The 23462-nt window shown below is 43.4% G+C and overlaps 1 protein-coding gene across 10 annotated transcripts in view; it reads right to left on the minus strand.

The window, feature by feature from the left end:
- Nucleotides 1–20592: 20592 nt before the first annotated feature.
- YPEL5 (yippee-like 5 (Drosophila)) overlaps nt 20593–23462 on the minus strand; it is a 15102-nt gene continuing 12232 nt past the window's right edge. For all 10 annotated transcript variants that reach the window (XM_011960575.1, XM_011960574.1, XM_011960576.1 and 7 more), the window contains one exon: nt 20593–22493. In XM_011960575.1, coding sequence (XP_011815965.1) covers nt 22269–22493 — 225 coding nt within the window. In that variant the 3' untranslated portion in view covers nt 20593–22268. The remainder of the gene's footprint in view (nt 22494–23462) is intronic.

The following is a 23462-nucleotide window of genomic DNA, read 5'->3' on the forward strand; positions in this document are numbered from 1 at the left end:
AGACACAGTGGAGCAAGGACAAGCCATCCTCACTTTGCTGTGCCCTGTCTGAATTTCTGAGCCACAGAAACTGTGAGAGATAAATTATTATTGTTTTAATCTACTAAGTGTTGAGGCAATTTGTTAGGCAGCAATAGACAACTAATATAAAGCCATTTCCAGCTTCTTGAGTGAATGACTGGAGCACAGTTTTCTCATTTATTGACTATTCTGCTGGATGGAAAGCAAATTATAGAGTCCTACCCAATGCTTGAGAGTCCTGGGCCTGGGACCCTGCTTGTCTACACCCACTAAGACCTGGAGTATCAGGGACCTGCCTTGGTTTCAATGGAGGCTTGCCTGGACCCTTCATATCGGACCTCCATTTGTCATCCTGCTTCCTTCTGGCTGCTAGGGTTGCTTCTCTTTTTTCCTCAGCTCCCTGGTACCCATGATAGATGGTGACCGAGCAGAACAATGGGAGCCAATACCTTGGTTTATTCATCTCTGCTGCATACTATTTGCTATGGTCTGAATGTTTGTGTCTACCTACAAATGAATTTGTTGAAATCCTAACACCCCAGATGATGGTACTAGGAGGTGGGGCCATTGGGAGGCGATTAGGTCATGAGGTCAGAGCCTTCATGAATGAGACTGATGCCCTTACACAAGAGACCCAGGGGAGCTCTTTCACTCCTTCTCCCATGTGAGGACACAGTGAGAACACCATCTGCAACCCAGAAGAATCTCTCGCCAGAATCTGACCATGCTGGCATCCTTATCTCAGGCTTCCCAGCCTTCAGAATTGTGAGAAATAAATTCCTGCTGTTTGTAAGCCATCCAATTTATGGTATTTTGTTATAGCAGCATGAACCGACTAAGAATCCATTGCAGCAGGAAGTCAGTGAGGGCATGTGTGGACCTCCAAGCCTTGCTCATAGGTCCCAGGCAGAAGCACCCTGCAGTAGTTACAGGAGATGTCAAGTTCCCCAAGTCCCTGCAGTAAGGTTATGAATTCAACATATCAGCCCCAATTGCTATCTATGCTGCCATATGCTCCTTTGAGAGTGGTGAGTGTGACCTGCCCAGAAATGCTGTCCCACGTGGCTCTGGGACTGCCTGCTCCGCTTTGGGTGAGGCCTTGTAGACGTTCATATGGGCAGCAGCATCTCTGCTGTGGAGCCTGTTCAGCCTTGTGTTATTTCTGGGGCATGTTCTAACCCCTTCCCAAACATTTTCTCTGTTCCCTAGCACACGATTTGCTGCTAATCCTTCTAATTTCCAGCAGAAAGCAGTCTGTTCTGATGCTTCCCAGGTGTTCAGTCCCATAGGAGCAGCTGAGTCCTCAAGGCAGCAACCGGTAGGCAGGCAGGTTGCTCTCCTTGAACCAGCCTGACCATCCGACTCTGATTCTGCAAGGGAGTCTTAGAGACTTCCTCAATTTAGTGACTCATACTTGTCCTCCACTTGGAACATCCAGTTCTGAACCTTGCCATCTCCCAGAAATTGTCATTCTAGCCTCAGCCTCATCTCTACAATGTCCTTTTGGCTTCCCAGTGATGTTCCAGGAAACTTGTTCATGCCGGGTCATCTGTCTCCCCTTTCAGGCAGCCAGCATGGCAATGGAATTTTGGCTGCCATCCAGGGGGATGATTTTAATTCAGGATGCAACTGGGCGCTGCCCTTTAACTTCAAAGCCACCCGTGTGGTACAGATATAGAGTGGTACAAGGATTAATGAAATACAGTGTATCATTCTACTTCATTTAATTTAATGGTTGCATCATGTACCATGGATGTACCGTAATTTGTTTAACTAATCCCCTATTGAAGAACATTAAGGTAATTATTATTGTTATTAGATGAGCAGCTGAACCTTGGAAATACACTCTTAAATGCTTTCCCTCTTAGGAAAATGAAGAAGCTGACTGTTTCTTATCAAGAGGATCATGCCCCTTGGAGATAATTATGCCCCAGCCTGAGACACGCTGATATCCTCACTGGCTGTTCCCAATGGGAGGGGGCCACTCGGGGGTACTGGGGTGAGAAAAGATTGGCTGTCACCACATCCTTTAAGGAATAGATTTTCAAACCAAGGACAGTGAAGGGCAAACCTCTAAAACGTCCGCTAATGAAAGAGTAACTACAATGTTCTTGTATGTTCCTTTGATTATCATCATCCCCAGAGCCTTCCTGAACCCTGCCATGAACTGTGTCTTGCTGGAAGTGCTTGTGGTTTGATGTTGCCTCCATGCAGATGTTCAGAAAGGACTGCTTGCTGGAAAGGAGAGAAGCTGAGAGATGACCACATTCCTCCTGGATTAATATGGGCTCCGATGGCTCCTCCCTGTGATGTGCTGTGCTCTGTGCCTTGGGACTTACTATGTCGTCAAAGGCAGCCACATTTATGCAGACATAAGGGAAACCAGAATCTATGAGAACCGTCCCTCCAGGATGGAAACACTCCATTGAACAGTATCAAATGGACCTCATCAGAACCTGGACTTGATGGGAGACCACAGAGAGATGGCCACGGAAGCAGAAGGCAGCTGCCAGCAACTATTGCTACCATGTGCCAAACACGGTTCTTAACATCTCATGTCTCAACTCTTTTAATCTCATAACAACCCTGTGAGGTAGGTACTGTTGTCCCCATTTTGCACATGAAGAGGCTGAGGCACAGCAAGATTAGATGCCCATCCCAAAGCAAGAACCCAGTGGTGCTGGATCTGAACCCAGGCACTGTGACTCAGGCTCCTACCACTGCGCTGAGAATCTTTCAATGTAGTTGAAGCAGAGGTGGTCACAGCAGAGAGCAGTCAAGAGGAGACAGAAACTAAGAGATGGATACAGAGCTTTGTGATCAGCAGGGGACTAAGGACATCCACTTCTGAGGGGACAACAAAGCAACCAGGCCACCATAATAACCCTGAAGGATAAGAACTTTGTTCCTGTGCTCCAATGGGTAGTGGGACATCTGAATGGATGGCTTCCCAAGCTCTGCAGCCTCAGGTAACAGGAGCCAGTCTTTGTTTCCTGTGGCTTGGAAGAGCCTAACTAACTTGTTTTATTGTTAATTGTGCAGATAATCATTGAGTTAAGTGATCATAGAGAAAGAAAAAAAGGGACGGCACGGCATGGTGGCTCATGCCTGTAATCCCAGCACTTTGGGAGGCTGAGGCAGGCAGATAACGAGGTCAGGAGTTCAAGACCAACCTAGCCAGTGTGGTGACAGCCCGTCTCTACTAAAAATACAAAAAATTAGCCAGGCATGGTGGTGTGTGCCTGTAATCCCAGCTACTCAGGAAGCTGAGGCAGGAGAATCACTTGAACCCAGGAGGTGGAGGTTGCAGTGAGTCAAGATTACACCACTGCACTCCAGCCTGGGCAGTAGAGGGAGACTCTATCTCAAAAAAAAAAAAAAAAGGTTAGGGTAAGTAAACCAAGAGCTCCAGGGCCCAGTTGAACAGCAGATCAAAAGACAAAGGAATTCCATATCTTGAGGCTTTTAAAATTGGACCACAGCAATTGGCAACTACAGTAGTAGTCTGTGTATCAACAACTACCAATTATTTTCAATTACATTGTGTTTCGCAGTTTCAATAGTTGTTCATGTCCTGTCAATCAGGACATGTCATGTCATGTCATGTCAGCCCAAGGAATTATACCAGGTAGGTATTGCTATCTCCATTTTACAGATAAAGAAGCTGAGGCCCAGGGAAGATGTGAATTGCAAAGGGTCTTGCAACTAGGGAGCAACGAAGCCAGAAAGAGAACCAACACATCATTTTCATTCTTAGTTCCAAAGTACCAGTAGGACCAATGGGAGCCGGGTTATGTTGGCTCATGAGATGCAAGTGTGCACACCATTCCCAGCTCCACATTTAGGGATATCACTTTGGTAGCCTGAAGTCAGTCATGGTAAGATTATTTACACCACAGGAATTGTCGAATGCTGCAAATCAGGGTTCCCCAGCTCCCCCTGCTACACCCACACCGCTGAGAATATCCCGATAATTTCTTAAGTTGGTGCTAAAGAATATCTTATAGTCCTTAAGCTCAAAGTTGATGCGTAATAACCAAGAGAGGAAAGTGCTGTCTTTCCACGCATTTCAAGTTCCCCTATTGCGGCAGCAGAAATCACAAGAACTAATATTTATTTTGTGTTTGCTAAGTGCCAGTCTCTGGGCTATATGCTTTATACGTCATCTAGTTTATTCCTTATCATAACCCTTTTCTAAAGGTGAGGACGTTTGAAAAGTTAAGTAAATTGTTCGAGGTCACACAGCCAGAGAGGGGTGAAACTGGGATTCAGATCTAGGTTTCTCTGCTTCTTAATCATGGAGCCACCATCCTAATTACTACTATTATTTCATAAGTAGACATCTATTTTATGGCACCCTATCTTCCTCCATCTTGTAAACATAGAATGGAATTATAACTAAAATCAATCAAGACAACTAATTTCTAACACACAATGAATATTTTAAGGGCCATCTCAAATCTCGATAAAATTCCATAACCTATTAGACCATTTTAGCAATTTATACTCATGGTCTATAGAGAATGTCAAAATTAATATTCTGCTCTCTTATTATTTTGACCATCAGAGATATTTTACATGATAATTGGCTCTTAACAGCTGCAATTCAATTTAATTTATTTATGAATATCTTGTATTTATATTTTATGGATATTGTTTTAATTATTAAATCACTACATCTTAGAACAAAATGTAATTTTGTTATAGAGCAAATATTCTTCATGTCGACATCCCTAAAGTCATTTTAAAAGTGTATGAGGATAAAACGATCGCCTAGGTTTCAAAGACAAAATGTATCATATTTTGCTGAACATTTTTTCAGAAAATAAATACTTCACATGCAGAACTATTTAGAGAGCTAAAGTAACAATCTCGATGATTAAGGAAAAACCACCTGCTAATGCGCTTTAACCTGGACTATCCAGAATTAATATCCTAATTCAGAGAGGTGGGCTGACTGGAATAAGACAGCTGAGCCAGGAGGGCAGTAGATCTGGGGTTTATAGCAGACACCTGGCTTCAAAGCCCAAAGCTGCCATCCTCAGTCTGTATGATCTTGGGTGAGTTCCTGAACCTACTCTAATCATAAGTTTCCCGTTTAAAAATAGGACTAACAATACCTACCAAGCAAAAGGGTTATGGTGAGGATAGGACTAGCTCTATTCTTTGCAGGTGCAGTGTAAAGTGAAAATGCAGGATCCTTTGCTCAAAAGGTATTGCAAATGTCAGGAGAACAACAGCAAAACACTAAACCAAGCCCAGGGCCCTTCTGAGTGTGCAGCCCTGTGCAACAGCAAGGTCACATATGTCTTCAAGACAGTGATGGTGAGGATCACATTAAATGTCGCATCCCCCTTGGGAAACTGCATCCCCCTTGGGAAGCGCCTGAAGAATGGCAACTATTTGTGTTTTGGCTCCATTTACCACCTTACTTTTACTTTGACTCAGTTTGCCACCTTACTTTGCCACCTTAGAAAAGAAACCTAAGAAAAAAGTTATTGTTTTAAAAGATAGGCACAGGCCAAGCTTTACAGAGCAGGTTCTCAGATATCTAGGGTTCAAAAGATTCAGAGAGGAGTAGGTCATAGGACCCAGGAGGGGCCCAGGCCCCAGGCTGATGTGCCCCCAACATCCTTTCCTCTGTAGTTGTATATCAATTTTTGAAAGAGAAATAGAGAACGCAGGATTCTGTTTCCTGGCGAAGGTCTTGAAATCATAAAGTTAATCTCATTGGGCTTTGCACTACATTGAATTAAACTCCTAATTCTAATTTCACCAAATAGGGTTACCGAAAGAACAGGAAGTGAAGCTTGATAACTGAGTTCCACTGTCCAGAGGGAGTCGAGAGGGAACAGAAAATCAATTTTGTGACTGCTGAGAAGCGGGTAAAGCTATTCCAATATGCTGGGGGGAGGTCGTTTCTTTGTAATGAGGCAAACACATTTCTGATAAGAAATTTTTCACATAGAGGCAGGCCATAATGGTCTTCTAAATATGTTTTGGGGGCCAGGTGCTGTGTCTCACGCCTGTAATCCCAGCATTTTGGGAAGACCGAGGTGGGAGGATTGTTTGAGCCCAAGAGTTTGATGCCAGCAGCCTGGGCAATGTAGTAAGACCCTGTTTCTACAAAAAAAAAAAAAAAAAAGAAAGAAAGCAATTAGCCAGACCTGGTGGCACGTGCCTGTGGTTCCAGCTACTTGAGAGGCTGAGGTGGAAGGATTGCCTGAGCCCAGGAGGTGGAGGCTGCAGTGGGCCATGATTGTGTCACCGCACTCCAGCCTGGGCAACAGAGATCTTACCTCAAAAAAAAAAAAAAAAAAGAGTTTTTTGGGGGGATTATCTTCATTGTGGGCTGATAGAGTCTCTGCTGATTTTCTTTGTTCTTACCTACTTCAGGAAAGAGCCCCTGACAAGACTAGGGATTGAAAAGGTGAATGTACCTGGGATGGAAGCATTCTTCCATCTTTCATAGATATTCCAAAGAGCTCCTTTTTGGGTGATTTTTTCCTAAAAATGCATAAATGTGCAGCTTCTCCCCAAAGCCTACCACTTAGACTCTCATAGTTCTCCACTTTCTTCCCTGGGCCAGAAGGGACCACCCCAGCTTCTTGATGGCCGTAGAGCACCTTTCCTTTTGCGCACGGCTGTGTTTTCTACGTAAATAGTGACTTAGTCTTCCGGAGGGTCCTGCACAGCCTTTAGCATAGTGCCTTAGACGTAGTTGGCGCTCAATCATGATCTGTTGAATGAATATATTCCTATGGTGCTGTTTCTTTTATCTACTTAGTTCTAGCATGCCCTGCAGACCATAAGCCCCTTGAAGCATTCACTTATAAAAATATGTATTGAACACCTGCTATGTAACAGGCAGATTCTGAAAACAAAAGGAATGAGTGTGGACTAACCCTATCAAATACTACAGCATATGCTATTCTACAATAACAACAAGGTGAGTCTGGAGAGGGAAGGGACTCACTGGGCAGGCAGACAGACCGGTTCAGTCACCTAAGGCACATCTTCCTAGGGGCAGGATTAACTTCACTGCTAGAATCAAGATCGGGGAAGGGACCGACAGAGGGGGTCCCAGGGAGACACACGATGGAAACAATCAGCTTTGGGATACTTGTGACAGCAACTGTGGGATCAGACTTGTTACCAACGAGGGCAGGCTTGTTCTTAGAAGCCCCAGGAATGTGTGATAAGCACCGCCTTGAGAGCCCAGCAGGATCATTTCTTCCGTTGCCAGCTGAGCTCTCTGGGGCAAGTTATGTAACCTTTTTGAGCTGTAGTTATCTCACCTGTGGAGTAAAGCTACCTACCTTGAAGGATTATTATTAGAAGCAGAGATGAAAGAAGCACACACAGGAAATACCTAATAGCTGTCACAGAGACTGACCATGGGGCTGCTACAAGGACAGGCTTAGGATATGTACTTGAGTAAAGGTTAAAGCATTATCTATGCCTCTTCCAATCAGATCTACATGATAATGACATCATTTTGGAGCCAAAAAAGGAGGTTCCCATCGTAGGGTTGGATTGCCAAGGGATGAGCTAGGGCAGTAAGCGATCCCTCAATAGCTGTGGTTCTCTACACAATCAGACTCCAAGTGCCCCTATTTTATAATAAATACGTTAGTGCCCCTCTTATAATGCTAAAGTCCATAATTATTAAAGTCTGGCTATGTACATAATTCCAGTGAATTATAAATAATGTGCTGTAATATAGAGAAGACATTAAAAGTAATTTATAATGTTACTTACATGTTTATATTACAATGTGTAGATGCTTAAACACACCACATTATAAGAAAAAAAATGCCTTTGTTGCATTTCCACAGGTCACCTCGGGGAGGAGGGTGGTCCTGCTTCCTATCCAGTCTATGGGAAGGGGGAGCAGGTGCCAGGGATCATTCCTGGGGCTGGGGCTTCTCGAGGTACCTTAATTTTTACCCTCTCACCCCTTGTGATGACCTCTCACCTCCAGCCCCATACACCAGCAAGGTATGAGGTGAAGCATCCAGGATATGTCCAACTCTTTCCTCCCTCCCCTGCAAAGTGCTGTCTTTACTGGGCCAGGGAGATGTAGCAGAAGGACCTGGAAGGCCCTGATACCCTGGGTCTTAGGCTCCAGGGAGATGTGAGCCATAAGGGCTGTCTGTTCTTTCTGGAGGGCACAGAAAGAAAGCAGGGGTGTTTGCTCAGCTGTTTCACTCACCTCTCCCACCTCCTGGAAGGAAGTAGGCCCTACCCTCTCCAGCCCTGCCTCCAGCTGGCTGTGTGGCCCTCTTTGGAGCTGGCTGGCTGGTCCTTAGGTATGGTCCCTGATGGTCTAAACTGATGATTAGAATGGATTCACAGCACTTCTAAGGTTGGGGCAGATCCAGTTGAGGCTGGGTTTGATCCCCACTGGGTTTGCAAGTGGGCATTGGAGAGGGACAGTGATGTCAGTCTGATAGGGGGCCCCAAAGCCTCAGTCATCAGATGCCTCTGCCCTCCTGCAGCCAGAGACTCACATGCTGGTTATGAAGCAACCACAAGGGTGGTTACTGACAGCGTCAAGGGCTGGGGTTGACACAGGACAGCAGAAGGAGCAAGACCTGTCACTTGGGCCAGGTACTCTGCCCCTTTCTTCTCAAGGGCAGAAGAGTAGCTCGGAAGAGATACAGGTGCCTCTCCCCAAGTGATGCCACTGGCCACGGCACCCTTCTCGGGGTCTTTGCTCAAGTCCAAGAACAGGAGCTTCTCTGGCCACTGGGGAGTTGTATTCAAGCCCGCCCAGAAACTTGCTTTCAAGCCCATGAAGTAAGTCTCAGAATCATTCTCTGAGTTTCCTGGTACAGGGCAGGAGCCTGCTCTGAGCTGGTTCTTGGGACTGAGCGTTCCCCTGGGGCCACCAGCAGCTCACTGATGGAGCAGGGGCCTGGGGTGGCCGTCCTCTTCTTTACTGGTCTGGCATCTTCTCTGGCCTAAGCTGGGTGTGCTCACTGCTTTAGTGAGAAAAATGCCAACACAGCTAGACCAGAACATAGTCCAATGACTCTCCCTGCTGACCATGTGCTAGGCTGCATGGATTTGCAGAAGGAAATGCCAACCTCTTTTCTCTCACTTGGAAGGGAGAGGGGACTTTTTTTTTTTTTTAAGACGGAGTCTCGCTCTGTCGCCCAGGCTGGAGTGCAGTGGCGCGATCTCAGCTCACTGCAAGCTCCGCCTCCCGGGTTCACACCATTCTCCTGCCTCAGCCTCCCGAGTAGCTGGGACTACAGGCGCCTGCCCCTACGCCGGGCTAATTTTTTGTATTTTTAGTAGAGACAGGGTTTCACTGTGTTAGCCAGATGGTCTCAGTCTCCTGACCTCTTGATCCGCCTGCCTCGGCCTCCCAAAGTGCTGGGATTACAGGCGTGAGCCACTGCACCCAGCCGACTCTTTTTTTTTGAAGCACTGTATTAGCTAATTTTTGCTTCATAACAAGTGAGTGGCTTAAAACAACAAAAAGTGATCATGCACAGTTTCTATGGGTCAGGAATATGGTGGTTACTATAGTCTGAATGTTTACATCCTTCCTAAATTCCCATGTTGAAACAATCCCCAATGTGATGGCATTACGAGGTGAGGCCTTTGAGAGATGGTTAGGTCATGAGGGTGGAGCCCTTGTGAATGGGATTAGTACCTTTATAAGGGGTGGAAGGGACCAGAATTTTCCCCATCCACTGTATGAGGACACAGCAAGAAGGCACCATCTGTAAGGAGGCAGGCCCCCACCAGACACTGAATCTGCTGGGGCTTTGGACTTCCCAGCCTTCAGTACTGTGAGAAATAAATGCTTTTTGGTTATAAGCCACCCGATTTATGTGTTTTGTCAGAAGATCCCCCAGTGGACTCAGACAGTTTGGCTGGCCAGTTCTGGCCCTGGGTCTTCCATGAGGTTGCCATCGTACGTCAGCCAGGGCTGCAGTCATCTCAAGGCCTGACTGGGGGCATCTTGGAGGCTGGCTACCACAAGTACCTACCATGAGCTAGGTGGTGTACAAGTAATAGATAGCAACACAATCATAATATACAATTGGAAGTTATTTCACGTTAACTATGTGTCCAGACGTTAAGTACTTTCCCTGAGTTACCTCCTTTATCTTCATAAAAACCCTACAAGTTTGGTCTGGTTATCATCTCAATGAAGAGGTTAGAAAACTGGGGCTTAGAGGCCAGGTGTGGTGGCTCACACCTGTAATCCCAGCACTTTGGGAGGCCGAGGTGGGCGGATCATGAGGTCAGGAGATCAAGACCATCCTGGCCAACATGGTGAAACCCCATCTCTACTAAAATACAAAAAAAAAATTATTTGGGCATGGTGGCATGTGCCTGTAATCCCAGCTACTTGGGAGGCTGAGGCAGAATTGCTTGAACCCAGGAGGCAGAGGTTGCAGTGAGCTAAGATTGTGCCACTGCACTCCAGCTTGGCAACAGAGCAAGATTCCATCTCAAAAAAAAAAAAAAAGAGAGAGAGAGAGAAAGAAAATTGGGGCTTAGAGAGGTTAGGTACTGCAGTCACACAGCCAGTAAGGGGTTGGGTCAGCATTCACACTCCTAAGACTGTGCTCTGTGTTCACTGTGCTTGAATTTCACTGTGCTTGAATGCCTCCCTTGGCATTTAGGTTTAACAATACAGGAGGTGTACACAGATGAGGACACTGAAGCTCAGGGAGGTCAAAAATGTGGTCGAGGTCACAGAATCAGTAAATGGCAGAGCCAGGATTTGAACAGAGGCCTGACTCCAGAGCTCATGCTCTGTCCACTCCATCACATTGCTCCAGAACAGAGGAGACAGACATAGAAAGGAGAGAGTGCAAAAGAACCAGGTAGCCAGTCATTGTAGCACCTCTTGCTTGTTAGAAAAGGCGTCCCCTTCAGGGTGGCTAGGTGCTTAGCGTGGCGAGCTCAATCCCCACTCTCTTCCTTGGCCAGGCACTCCTGGTCAGGGCAAAATCTGAGTATGACAGCCCTGGGGAAGGTGACAGGAGACAAGTGGGAAAGAAGTAGGCATAAGCAAAGGAGGATGCTTGCAGAAGAAAGAAGAAGAGAGAAAAATAAACAGAAATAAAAGAGAAGGGAGAAGGAAAAATAAATAACCAGATGAGGAAAGAAGGGAAAAGAAAGGACAAAAAACAACAACAACAACAACAGAAGGCTGGATGTGGTGGCTCATGCCTGTAATCCCAGCACTTTGGGAGGAGGCCAAGGCTGGAGGATCACTTGAGACCAGGAGTTTGAGACCAGCCTGGGCAACATAGGGAGATCCTATCTCTGCAAAAGTTTTAAAAAAAGAAAGAAAGAAAGAAACAAAACAAAAACAGAGCAAGCACATGGGGTCTGATTGGCCCTCCCAGGTGTAGGCTTGGGGCCTTCTCCATGTGTGGCAAGGGAGCCCACCAGGTTGGGGGAGCAGGAGACCCAGTGGAGAGCTTGAAGCCTCCTCTGACTCCAGCTCACATATTCTTCCCCATGTCTTTCCCTTTCTGGGTCACTAGTCTGGGGAATTAGGGAGAAGAGAAGACACTCCAGCATGTATCTGGCCAGAAGAAAAACGTAGCTTCAGAGAAAATGGGGTGGCAGCAAGGTGAGCTGCCTCCTGGATAACACAGGGAAATCCAATTCAGAGGATAATTGCTAGAATATCAGAAAGCTGATTGATTAATTGATTAAACAGAAGACAAAATCAGCTGGGTTAGGTGGCTCACACCTGTAATCCCAGTGCTTTGGGAGGCCAAGGCAGGAGGATCACTTGAGTCCAGGATTTCAAGACCAGCCTGGGCAACATAGAGAGACCCGTATCTCTACAAAAAAATTAAAAAGGAGATAAAATAGGAAAGCATTATTAATGGCTTCACCACTGTGCTTCTCTTTGCAGTTTGGTTCCCAAAGCAAATGACTTCATTGGCAGGGTTAATGTTGATTATCACTGGCCACTGATGAATCAATGTCTGTTTGCCCTTGTGTATGAATTAGTCAATTCTCACTTTTCCCATGAGGGTATTGAGTGAGAGAAACCATCTGGAGGAGCTGCTAATTTGAAGTAAGTACAAAGAGTTATGAGACTTGGAGGCAGGAAGACCTGGATTTGAGTCCTAGTTCTGCCAGCAGCTGAAGATCAGGAACACCACAGCCAGCCCATGGCTTCCAGTGGTCTCATGATCAGCCTTCAGTGGGCTGCTGCTCCTGAAAGCTGACCAGCCTCCCAGAGGCCAGTCTCTAGCAGGAGGGTTGAGCAGAAAAATCATTTTTTTCCTGCCTCCCATCTTTCCCTGTTCCAATAAGGTTTCACAATTGCCAATTGGCTTTCAAAAAATATATATTTGACCATTTCACTCTTCTACGTATAATCCTTCTATGGCTTCCATCTACCAATAGCATCGAATTCAAATTCCTGAGTATGGCAGGTCAGATCCTTTGCAGTGTGCCCCCTCACTACCTTGTTAGTTTTGTCTTCTATCAGTTCCTGTGTACCTTGTTACTCTGGGCTTTTTCTTATGCTGTTAGCTCTTACTGAAACCACTCTCCTTCTGCTTGGTACTCTGTTTCAACCCTCAGCTTGATCATCCATGTATCCATCCATCAATCCATCCATCCATCCATCCATCAGCCATCTAACTATCCATTCATCCAACCACCCACACAACTCATCCTGCACTTATTAAAACTCTGTTTCAGTGCTTACCAAGCTTGCCTGCACACTGGAATCACCTGGTGAGGTTTGAAAAATACTGATGGCCTGTTCCACCTTCAAAGATTGTGACTTAATTAGCCTGAAGTGGCCTGGGCTTTGGAATTTTTTAAAGATACCTAGGCGATTCTAATGTGTAGACAAGTATTGAAACTCTTGAAGACTTAACAGACAAAAGTTGGTTGAGACTAGAAATTTAGCCTAGAAGGAGAAAGAGACCAGTAAATAATTGTACAACCATGTACACAAGTGCTATGAAAGGGGTAAGCCAGAGTTTCTTGGGAAGTGACAGGAAGAGCACATAACCCACACTGATGGGGGTGGCCGGAGGAGTTGAGTCTTCAAGGACAAGTAGGAGAATTCCAGGGAAAGCAGGGAGTAGACATCCAAGTCAGAAGAAAGACCCAATGCAGCAGAGCAAGCTGAAGACAGCATGCCATTTCTGGGATGAATGAGGACTTAGCGTGACTGAAGCTTTGGGGGCAATGAACCTATGGAGGCAGATGGGGCCTTGCAGGGCAGGGAGGGAAGAGCCAGTGAAAGCAGGTGTCAGGGCTGTGACTGGTCCAACTCAGTAGCTGTGAAGTAGAGGAGGTAAGGCAGTTGGTGGACTAGGAAGGAAGATGGTAGAAACTGGTGGTTAGGCCTTCCCTTCTCCAGAGAAGCCGTCCTCACATTTTCTCCACCCACACACTCCTGCTCACAACAGAGATCCTGCGCATCTTTGTTCCTCCGGCCCACAGCTCTGTGCCTGACAGAGCATAAATGCTCATGCCTCATCTCGCATGGTGAGGTAGGAAAAGCACAGGACAAAGAGCTTCAAAGGCAGACCAATTGGACATAAGATCAATTCCATTCCTTACAAATAGTGTGCTGTTGGATGAGTCAGCCACATGCTCTGAACTTGGTTTTCTCTGTAAGGAAATGGAGATGATGCCAAGCCCATAGGCTTATTTTGAGGATTAGAAAAGAGGTATGTCAGTGGTTCTGAAAGTGTGCTCTCTGGACTGGCAGCACCAGCATAATCTGCTAGTTAGAAATGCAGGTTCTCAGGCCCCACCCAGCCCCGAGGAATCAGAATCTCTGAGAGTGCAGCCAGCAGGCTGTTCTAACACACCCTGTGGGTGATTCCTATGCATGCTCAAATTGGAGAAACACTGACATATGTCAACTACTTCATCCTTGCTTGCTTTTCTAGAAGCCTAGCTACTCTTGAACAGTGGAAAGAAACAACTGGCACCTCGCTCTGGGCTCTGTACCAGTCCCTCCTTTTGTTTTCCTTTCCAAGTCTGGTCATTGCAGATGTGGGGCTTAGGTGGTCAGGCTTGGAAATCAGACATCTAAAAGGGAGTTCCACATCAGCTGTCTGTGTGCACACACACACACTTGACCTCTAAGTAAAACTGTGTGACCTTAACCTCTGAGCATCCATTTTCATCTATAAATGGGAGTGATAATAGTTATGGGCCAGTCATTGGTCTAAGCACTTTACATCTATTACCTCATTTTAGCCTCACAACAACCCTGTGAAGGTAGTACTATCATCATCCCTGTTTTAGAGATGAGGGAACAGAGGTACAGAAAGGTGAAGAAACCTGCCTCAGGGCATAGTGATCATGTGTGAAAGTTGGGATTCAGGCACAGGCACTCCGGCTACAGGGTCCCCACTCTTTGCCAGTATGCCTCACCAGGTTTTGAAAATATTACTCCATTTGTAAGACGTTTAGTTTAGCATACTCTGTTGTGCTTTGTTAAGATGAAATGTCTCATCGTGGATAGTCATATCTTTCTGCTTCTCACAGTGAGAACTTGGCTTAGTCACTTCACTTCTCCTGGCCTTAGGTTCCACATGTTTAAAATGGGAGGTTAGACTAAATTAAAGGATAAAAACTGAAGTTCCTAAGGCCCAAAGAATAAACTGTATTTGGCCAGAATTTTCTCTGAAATTGAAAGTGACCATCTTTAAGGGGTACATGCTCTCCCCTGCTCACCCCGTAAGCCCTGATTTCAGCTGTCTACCACAGGCCCGCTTCTTGAGTGACCTGGCACCTGGAGGCATTTAAGTTGGAGATCACCGACACTGATCACAGCCAATGGCTAAACCTGAGGTCCTACGGATTTACTATTCTTTCAATTTCACCTCTCTTCCTCCCCTCCCTGCAATCCATCTTCATGCTTTACCTGGGATGTTTCTTGTGCAAAGGCAGCTCTGAGCCTTGGCTCCTTGCCTCTCACTGTTACAGAAGCCCTCTACTTGGCCTGGCTGCCAGAGGTGTCAGTGTTCCTACTGGCATATACCCCAAAATTGCTGATTTATATTTGTTTCTGCAAGGGAAAACAGATAAAGCTTGTTTTAGGGTGTATAGTTAAGCCAATTTCAGAATCTCCTACACATGGAAATAGATTTATTTTCACTTAATCTGAAAGGCTTCCTCGTTTCTAATGCAGACATTAAGCAATTGCTGGAAGAGGAAAGAACTTTTATCCTGCTTCATGAGTTCATGCACCCCTACACTGAATACCTTTCATTTCCTGCAGCAGGAATGCATTCAGTATTTTTACTGGCTTTGCAAATATCCTTCCTCTGGCCACTGGGAAACAGGTGCCAGGTGTTGTTGTATTACTATACTGCCTGACACACATAACAGGCACTCAAGCACTGCTGACTGGAGAAATGAACGGGCAAATTCTTTGCAGCAACTGGAGCCTACACTACCGGTTAAGTAACACTGAACCTCATTCAAGTTATAGGAATATATATCATTTTTAGAATTCCATACGGCTTATAAAATCCTCACACATATTCTCTAGAAATTATTTTCCCTATTTTAAAGTCAAGGAAATGAAGCTTCTAGAGGTTAACTTCAAAGTCACACTGTGACATTCAATTTTCTGAGACCTCAGGTTACCATTACCAAATTAAGGCCAATATTAAAACATAGTTTTTGACAAAAAACATTTTTGAAGTTGTATAAGCTAAAGCTTTAGATACTAAAACAAACATTGCAGAAAAAAAATCATGTATCGTAAAGAGGAAACAGTACTATTGCATCGCACTTGATAGTTTGCAAAGCATTGTCTCCATAATTCGATGTTGCCCAATGATGTTGTGCCATTGCAGTAAGACGGTCCCTTGCATCAGTACCTGGTACTGCACCCTAGTGGACGAACAGCAACAAGTGACTGCGGCAACGTTCCTCTTTTCCAAGATAGGTCAGACTGGTGGTTAAGAATGGAATTTCTTGCATACTCATGCCACCTACTGGTATTTTTCTTGTAGCAAAGGTTCCAGCCGATTTTTTTTTTTTTAATTAAAAACATTTTTTTTCAGTGTAACCTTTAGGAGGATCATTTGAATGTTTTACTCATTAGCCCAGTTTTTAAAAATATCGCCCCCTCAAACTTTGAAACTCGCTTCCTGTTGTTGCCCTAAGAAGCCTTCTCTAACACAGAATCTGACTCACTTGAAAGGGACTGAAATATTTTATTCCTTTTAGCCTGTTGACAAACTTCAGAAACGCCTCTGAGCACCTTGCATTGGGCTGGGAACAAGGGAGATGGGTTAGCTGGGAAGAGATTACACTCACGGAATTTTCTGGAGTTCATAGTAATGTCTCCACTTTGCCCAGTATTTCCTGGGCAGTTGAGAAGGTAGTGGCCAGCTCCCTCCGTGGCAGTTTAACTGCGGAAGAAGAGGGAAATTCTGAGTGAATTCTGAGGAGTGGCTTTCTCCTCTCCTGGATTAGGGGCACACCAGGGAATTTCTCAAACTACTCCAGTCCCTGAAAACCTCTGGCCTATCCTCAAGGACACAAATATCACCTGCAAAGCTGGGTTTTCAAATTTTCTTTGGATACAGGTTTTTAAAATTACTACATGGAATTTGTCTTTGTATTTTGCTTTAAATCCAGGTGGAAGAGATAACTTGTTCATCTGTACGGCACATCAGAAGAGGTATATAAACCATTTATCTCACAACCTTAGGATTCTTTAAAAACCGGACGAACATCATTATAGCAGTAGTATGCAATAAGCTGACACCAACACAGGAGCAAATGAGTCCGTTGCTATTAGTGAAAGCTCTGGCAGGTTCTCAAAGTTAGCTTGTCTGCGGGGGGAAATGGTGGCCTTTTAATTACCACTGACATTATATTCAATGAGCTTTTCACCTTTTTCTCTTCTGCTCCATGGCAGGAGAAAAATAGCAGCTTTGAAGACTTTTGAAAGCAATGTAAAATTCTATTACAGCAGATTATGAAAAATTCCTTATAATGAAAAGTCAAGATGGTAACATTTAATAAACTGCAGATTTCAAATCCTCATTTGCTGAAAGGTTTAGCAGTACAAGTTAAGTCCAGAAAGGATTTAAAGAACTTTGAAAGCATTCTGGTCATTCTATAATTTAGAACAAATTAGGTTAAATTGTGAAGAGTTGTTCAGGATTACTGAAAAAAGTAGTTACTCCAGTTACACGCATACTGCTTATCAACAGGTTTTTATGATCTATATTTCACTATGTTCTGACAAGATTTAAGATGGGGCTTGTTTTTACAATTCATACTTGAGAGAACTAAGGTTCAGAGGTTAACTGACTTCCCAAAGTTACACAGCTAAAGTTAGTCAGCATTGCAGATATGTCTTGTTTATTATTATTATTATTTTTTGAGACGGAGTCTTGCACCATCACCCAGGCTGGAGTTCAGTGGTATAATCTCGGCTCACTGCAACCTCTGCCTCCCAGGTTCAAGTGATTCTCCTGTCTCAGCCTCCCGAGTGGCTGGGATTACAGGTGCCCGCTACCACACCCAGCTAATTTTTTGTATTTTTAGTAGACGGGGGTTTCACCATGTTGGCCAGGCTGGTCTCGAACGCCTGACATTGTGATCTGCCCGCCTCGGCCTCCCAAAATGCTGGGATTATAGGCGTGAGCCACAGTGCCCGGCGATTTTACATGAAGCAGTCTTCCCAGAAACGAGGTGCCTCTTTCCCAGGGACTCCTCCACTCCTTAAAGCCAGTTTTATCAAATTGGTATATTAATCCATTTTAAGATACTTTTTAAAGCAGATGGAAAGCCATTAACGTGTTTTTGTTTCTTACCCATACTTCTTAGCCTATCAGCCTCTTGTGTCATAGGCTTTTATCAGATGGTAACATACCACAACTATATTTTCAATAACCCTTTGAATAATGATTGTCACGTATTAGCAGATGCTTTGTAGCAGCAAGGTTGTATGAGGTGCCCATGAAAATGGGGCTCACTTATCTATAGCACTGGCCATGACATGGGTAATGGGCATACATGGTGGGTGACTATCCCGGTCATCGTAAAGGCAGTCCCACATGGCTTGCACATCAAGTATACTAGCTGCTTTATCCTGAGTGTTCTGCCTCGAATTTATAGGGGAAGTTGGACAGTTCCCATTCTCAGGGTAAACAGATCTTACAGGGGCTTTTTTAATCCAGTCCACCAGACTAGCTATTCTTCAGGAATAACCTGTGTGTCTGGATCATGTTTAGCCATCTGCAATCTTTCAATAGTGAACTGTGGGTCCTCCATCAACCCAAACATTTCTTCCATTCTGCAGCATTTAAAACTAAAGATACTGCCCCTAAATTACTCTCATAGTCCATTTTAGTAAAGGTTCCTCAGGAAGCTAATGATATTGATCTACGAAATGCAACAAATCCTTGTATACTATACCCTCTGGTTTCAGGTTACTTGGTTTTGTTTTTCCCTGACATTGACTACCTTCTTGGTAATCATAGATCTGAGAGGTAGTTTGTTGTTGCTGCACAACTTTGCCCTTGTGGGGGGCTCTGAGGCTAGTGGCTGAAGCTCGGCCTGAAACCTAAGCTTGGTGCAGCATCAAAGTTGGACCCAGCACTCTCTGTTTCATTTTAGCTATTATAGATAATAACCAAGGGATTGTACGGTTCACTTTTTTCTTATTAGCTTGCATTTCCTCATGCATCCAGTGAATCACCTCTCTACGAGTTGGATCCATCTCTAAATTTCACTGGTAGTAACTGACTGCAGCTACAGCTGTATACCATGGGTGGCCATGTGGCCACCCAGGAATCAAAGGTTTCTGACCCATCACCATTTCATCATTTTTCTTGTCCACCTTTCTGAGCCAGGGCCCTTCTAGCAAATCCCATCTCTCTGACAGCAATTGGTAATCAACTTGACCTGCAACCCTTTTCCCCTCCCGGGAGGTTGCTCTGTGAGGCTGGAAGCACCTTACCTCTAATCATGACTGTATCTTTCCCGTGACTAGCTCTACCCTGGCTATCAGTCACTAGTAGCATACACAAAAAAAAATCCTTTGAAAATTCCAAGGATTTTAGGGATTGTATTGCTAGGAAATGGGGACGAAGACCAGACGACCAAATACATATTTTACAGCATCAAATAACATGTTACTTTTGGAGTTTGGCCAAAAAAAAGAAAAAAAAAACTGGAGTTTTGGCTCCACCTGAGACCCATTCAGTACTGGAGAGGGGAATGAGGACATAGTTGACATGTTTAACAAGGCTTTTAGGTGCTCATGCTGCAGATGGGTTTTGTTTTTTTGAGACGGAGTCTTGCTGTGTCACCCAGGCTGGATGCAGATGATTTTTAAAACCTAAATATGCAAAGTGATGCTTAGGATTATACAACCTTTAACGATGCTTTGGAATGTGTATTTTATGCTTTACCACAGAAATTTCAGTTTGAGAAGCCCAATATTTTAAAATAAGCCATATAATTAACACTCAAGAGTATCCACCCTAATTTCTGCTTAGTTCTGCTTTCTTCCTATAATAGATATCTTATCAGTGCAACGTGCTAGCCTGGTAAGAGTCCTTCAGTTTAATCTTGCTTTATTCCCAATTCACATAGAAGTAAATTTATATGGCTCCTGGTAGGAAACAGGTGTTAAACAGATGAACGATTAGTGGATGTTTAAACTGAAATTTTTTTATAACTGATGTTTAGGAATGAATCATCATAAACTTGTCTGAATATTTTACAACTGGTAGTTTAATTCTGCCCCACCAAAAATTACCTGTTGACTGACTTAAGCCTGGGCTTGGGCCCAGCCTCTGATTTAAACATGACTTTATGAGTAGGTAAATTTAGGAAACAGATGGTACTGATATTTTCCCCCTCCAATCCCAAAGTAACAACTCCTAACTGTAACTTAAATCTTCACATAATTACTAAAATTATTTTTAACCAGGAATGTTCACTTGAGAGTCTAAATAAAAGCACTTTAAGATCAAAACAACTTACGGTTATACGGCCACCTAAAACTAAGGGGAAGAATCTTCCTCTTCGGTCAGGGGAAAAAAAGCTTAAATCTGTATATTCCTCAGTAACCTACTTAGTTAAGTTCACCTGTACTTGTTTAACTCTCGCACCCTAAAGCAAAACTCATTCCTATTAATTAGTATCCCCATCTCAAAAGAACAATGGTTTCTGTAAATAATCCAAAGTAGACCTTCATTCATTCATATATATATTTCTTTCTTTTTTTTTTTTGCAAATGAAGTTTTTAAAAGGCACAGAGGAGCTTGTTGCTGGTACCTGCCAGTCACCTAAAAGTTTACCCAGTAATATGAAATTTTTTTGTTTATATATACTGAACTATAGTTATCAGTAGCTAAGGCAAAATGATCTCAGAGAAGTTAATACCGGCAAAGTCAATGTCTTCACCCGTGAATTAGGCAGTTAACCATGTCAGAACGTCACTATCACTGCCAACTGAAGAAAGCTATAGGTACTCAAAGATACCAAGTATGTGTTCAGAGATAAAAATTAAGATGATCACTAGACAAGATCAGTGGAAAATAAGTAGCAGTACTGCACCAATGCAAGACAAAATATACTTTATTGTGACAGCAAATGCACATAGTGCTGCAGGTAAGGCATGCTACTAGGAATCTGCATATAATCAAAAGCCAGTATGGAAATGAATGGAAATGAATGCTGTTCTCAGATTGAGTCCATGGTGGAGAAAGGGTAGTTTGTGTCCACTTATTTCAAATGCAGTATCATACCTACTTAATCAGTTACCTATGCTTCTAACCAACAGCCCAGTGGCAAATAAGAGGAACTTAACTGTACTCAGAAGTCACTTTCAGTATCAACGACAGAAATATTTCACTAATTCAACTGAGGCAAATTTCCTTTCTAGACAAAGGACCTAGAAATTGGGCATGCAAAACATCCATCCATCCATCCATTCATTCAAATAATTAGCCAATTTTACCATCATTTAATTCCACCAGAAACAAAATACTAAAATACCTAGAAGTAGTTTGGATAAAGAAACATTTACATTTTAATACTTTGTAATGTCATAAATTTGGGGCTAAAATAACACCAGGTCAAGTTTGATCCCTTTCCATTTGAGGGTGCAAAGTACAGTTTTGGTTTCAATAGCTGAACTTCTGAGGGAAGAGCTGAAAAAAATGCTCATAAGAGATCTAGGCCTTTGATGGAAACTATTAGGCTCTACAGACTTGTCAAAAATCAATGTAAAACCGAGGGGAAAAGGCTGAAATGCTGTGTAAAAGCAGTATTTTCAGATAAGTTGCTTCATTTCCCCCTTTTCTAAAACAGATGCAGATTGTTTTTTGCATGAATGCACATTGACATTCTGTTCATCTGTTCTCTAAATGCAATACTGCAGGTTTAAACAGTATGCTTTCATTTAAACAAAGAACGTTATATGCATGGTCAATTTAGTTTAAGGGATGAAAAGAAACTTTACTACTATGAAAACTGCTTATTAAATACTCTCTTTTATAAGGAGTTTTTAAAAGCAACACAGGACCAAAAGCATCCAACTATTACTTTATTTATATTACTATGCTTAAGTTACATGGAAAAAGACAACCCAGCAGTTCTGTCCCATCTCAGAAGTTTCCAATCAACACCAATTATGTGGTGACAAATAACTAAGAATGGTGACATCTTTGGGTCAAGACTGACAAGGAAGAATGGGCTCTGGTGCTACGGTTCATCTCCAACAAGAATATGGCACGCCGGCCAGCACAAGCCATGCTAACACTGAGCCTTTAGCGCTGGGCACAGATTCGGATCTCTTCTCTGAAGCTAGCAAATCAAGTGAGATAACTGGGTTTAAAAGAAAAAGTTTAAAATGAAGCCCAAGTTTAAAAACCATACTCCTAACATTTTCCTTTCAAAATTTACATAAAACACACTTTTTCACTCTAACAGCCCAGATTTTTTTCCTTACATAGCTCACCACATAGCTGCAGACTCTTCTGCCTCAAGATGTAAACATAGGGTAAAAAATTAACGGCATCTGCATAATATTCTCTCTACACACTGCTGTTGGATGGAAAACACAAAATTAAAAAAAAAAAAAAAGAAGAAAGAAAGGTTCCATCTTAGATTCTCACAACCTCTTGTTCCGCAGTTCATTAATCCGACTCTGATGCTAAGGTGACAGTGTATGTAAGTAGATTTTTGTTTTCAGTGAAGGAGACCTGGGAAAAGATGGATTTCTCTCTGTATCTTCAAGAGTTATCAGATGGTACATGCTCCTCAAAGCCCTCACTCTCTCGAACTAGAGCACGTTCCAGGATCACGCGGCCTTCCTTATATCGCTGGCTGTCTTCAGTGGCAAACTCATAGATCCATCCCAGTTTGCTATTGCAGTTTTTGCAGCTCACATCTCGAACCATGTGGCGGCCAGTGAGCATGACCCGATCTTGAACTTCACTGTACTGCAGGTTAACTACCTAAGGGACAAGGAAAAACAAAATTGTGAAGGCATGTGAGTTATATTGCCAAGTATGTGCAAAATATTATGGTTAATGCAACAGCAACTTCAGAAAAGGAGAAAAAAGTTGTTACTTTAGTCAAACCTATAATACCCAAGACTTATTTATAGAAGCTGCTGGGGCAGGCAGACATCTGGAAATTGCACAATACTAGACATCTAATGCAATCATGCACTACTGTACTAGCCTAAGTCACACTATTTAAACATACTACATTTCTGTGTTGCAGGTAAGAAAGAGTCCTGGAATTGGAGCCATAAAATGTAGGTTTGGGTCCAATTGTAGTAATTCATCATTATTCAATGATGAGTGCAAGTAATACAATCAGTGTAAAAGAACCTAATGCCCCATAGTTATTCCATGAAACAGTCTGTTTCTGAAAATATACTTTATATATAGACTGGGACAGATTAAGCCAACTACAGACCATATATCTGCAATGCATAGTTTTAAAGTGAGTTCAAAGACAATGAACACAATGAAGTGGGTCTGAGACAACCTGTGGTGAATTTCCACTGATTCTGAATACCCAACAATCTTCTACACTTTCCTTTTCTGTAAAGGGCCAGATAGTACATATTTCTGGCTTTGAGGGCTATGTGGTCTTTGTTGCAACTTTTTAACTCGGGCACTGTAGCATGAAAGAAGCTGTAGACAATACGCAATGCACAAGCAGAGCTGTGTTCCACTACATTTACAAAAACAGGCAGCTGTTCTGCTGCAGTGTGCCCTCCTCTGTACCGAAATAAATGTCAAAGAGTATGCTCTATCAATTTTGAGAAAAGCTTCTTTCTACAGGGAACAGAGGAGTAGAGTACCCCCTGGGTAAGTTCATCTGATCTTCTAAGAACAGTACCCTAGACTAGCTATGTTCCTTGGCCTAAAATACTTGGAAATTCAACTTTCCTTTTTTTTTTTTTTTTTTTT

This window comes from Colobus angolensis, unplaced genomic scaffold (genome assembly GCF_000951035.1).
Source record: "Colobus angolensis palliatus isolate OR3802 unplaced genomic scaffold, Cang.pa_1.0 Scaffold515, whole genome shotgun sequence".
In the NCBI taxonomy this organism is placed as follows: Eukaryota; Metazoa; Chordata; class Mammalia; order Primates; family Cercopithecidae; genus Colobus; species Colobus angolensis.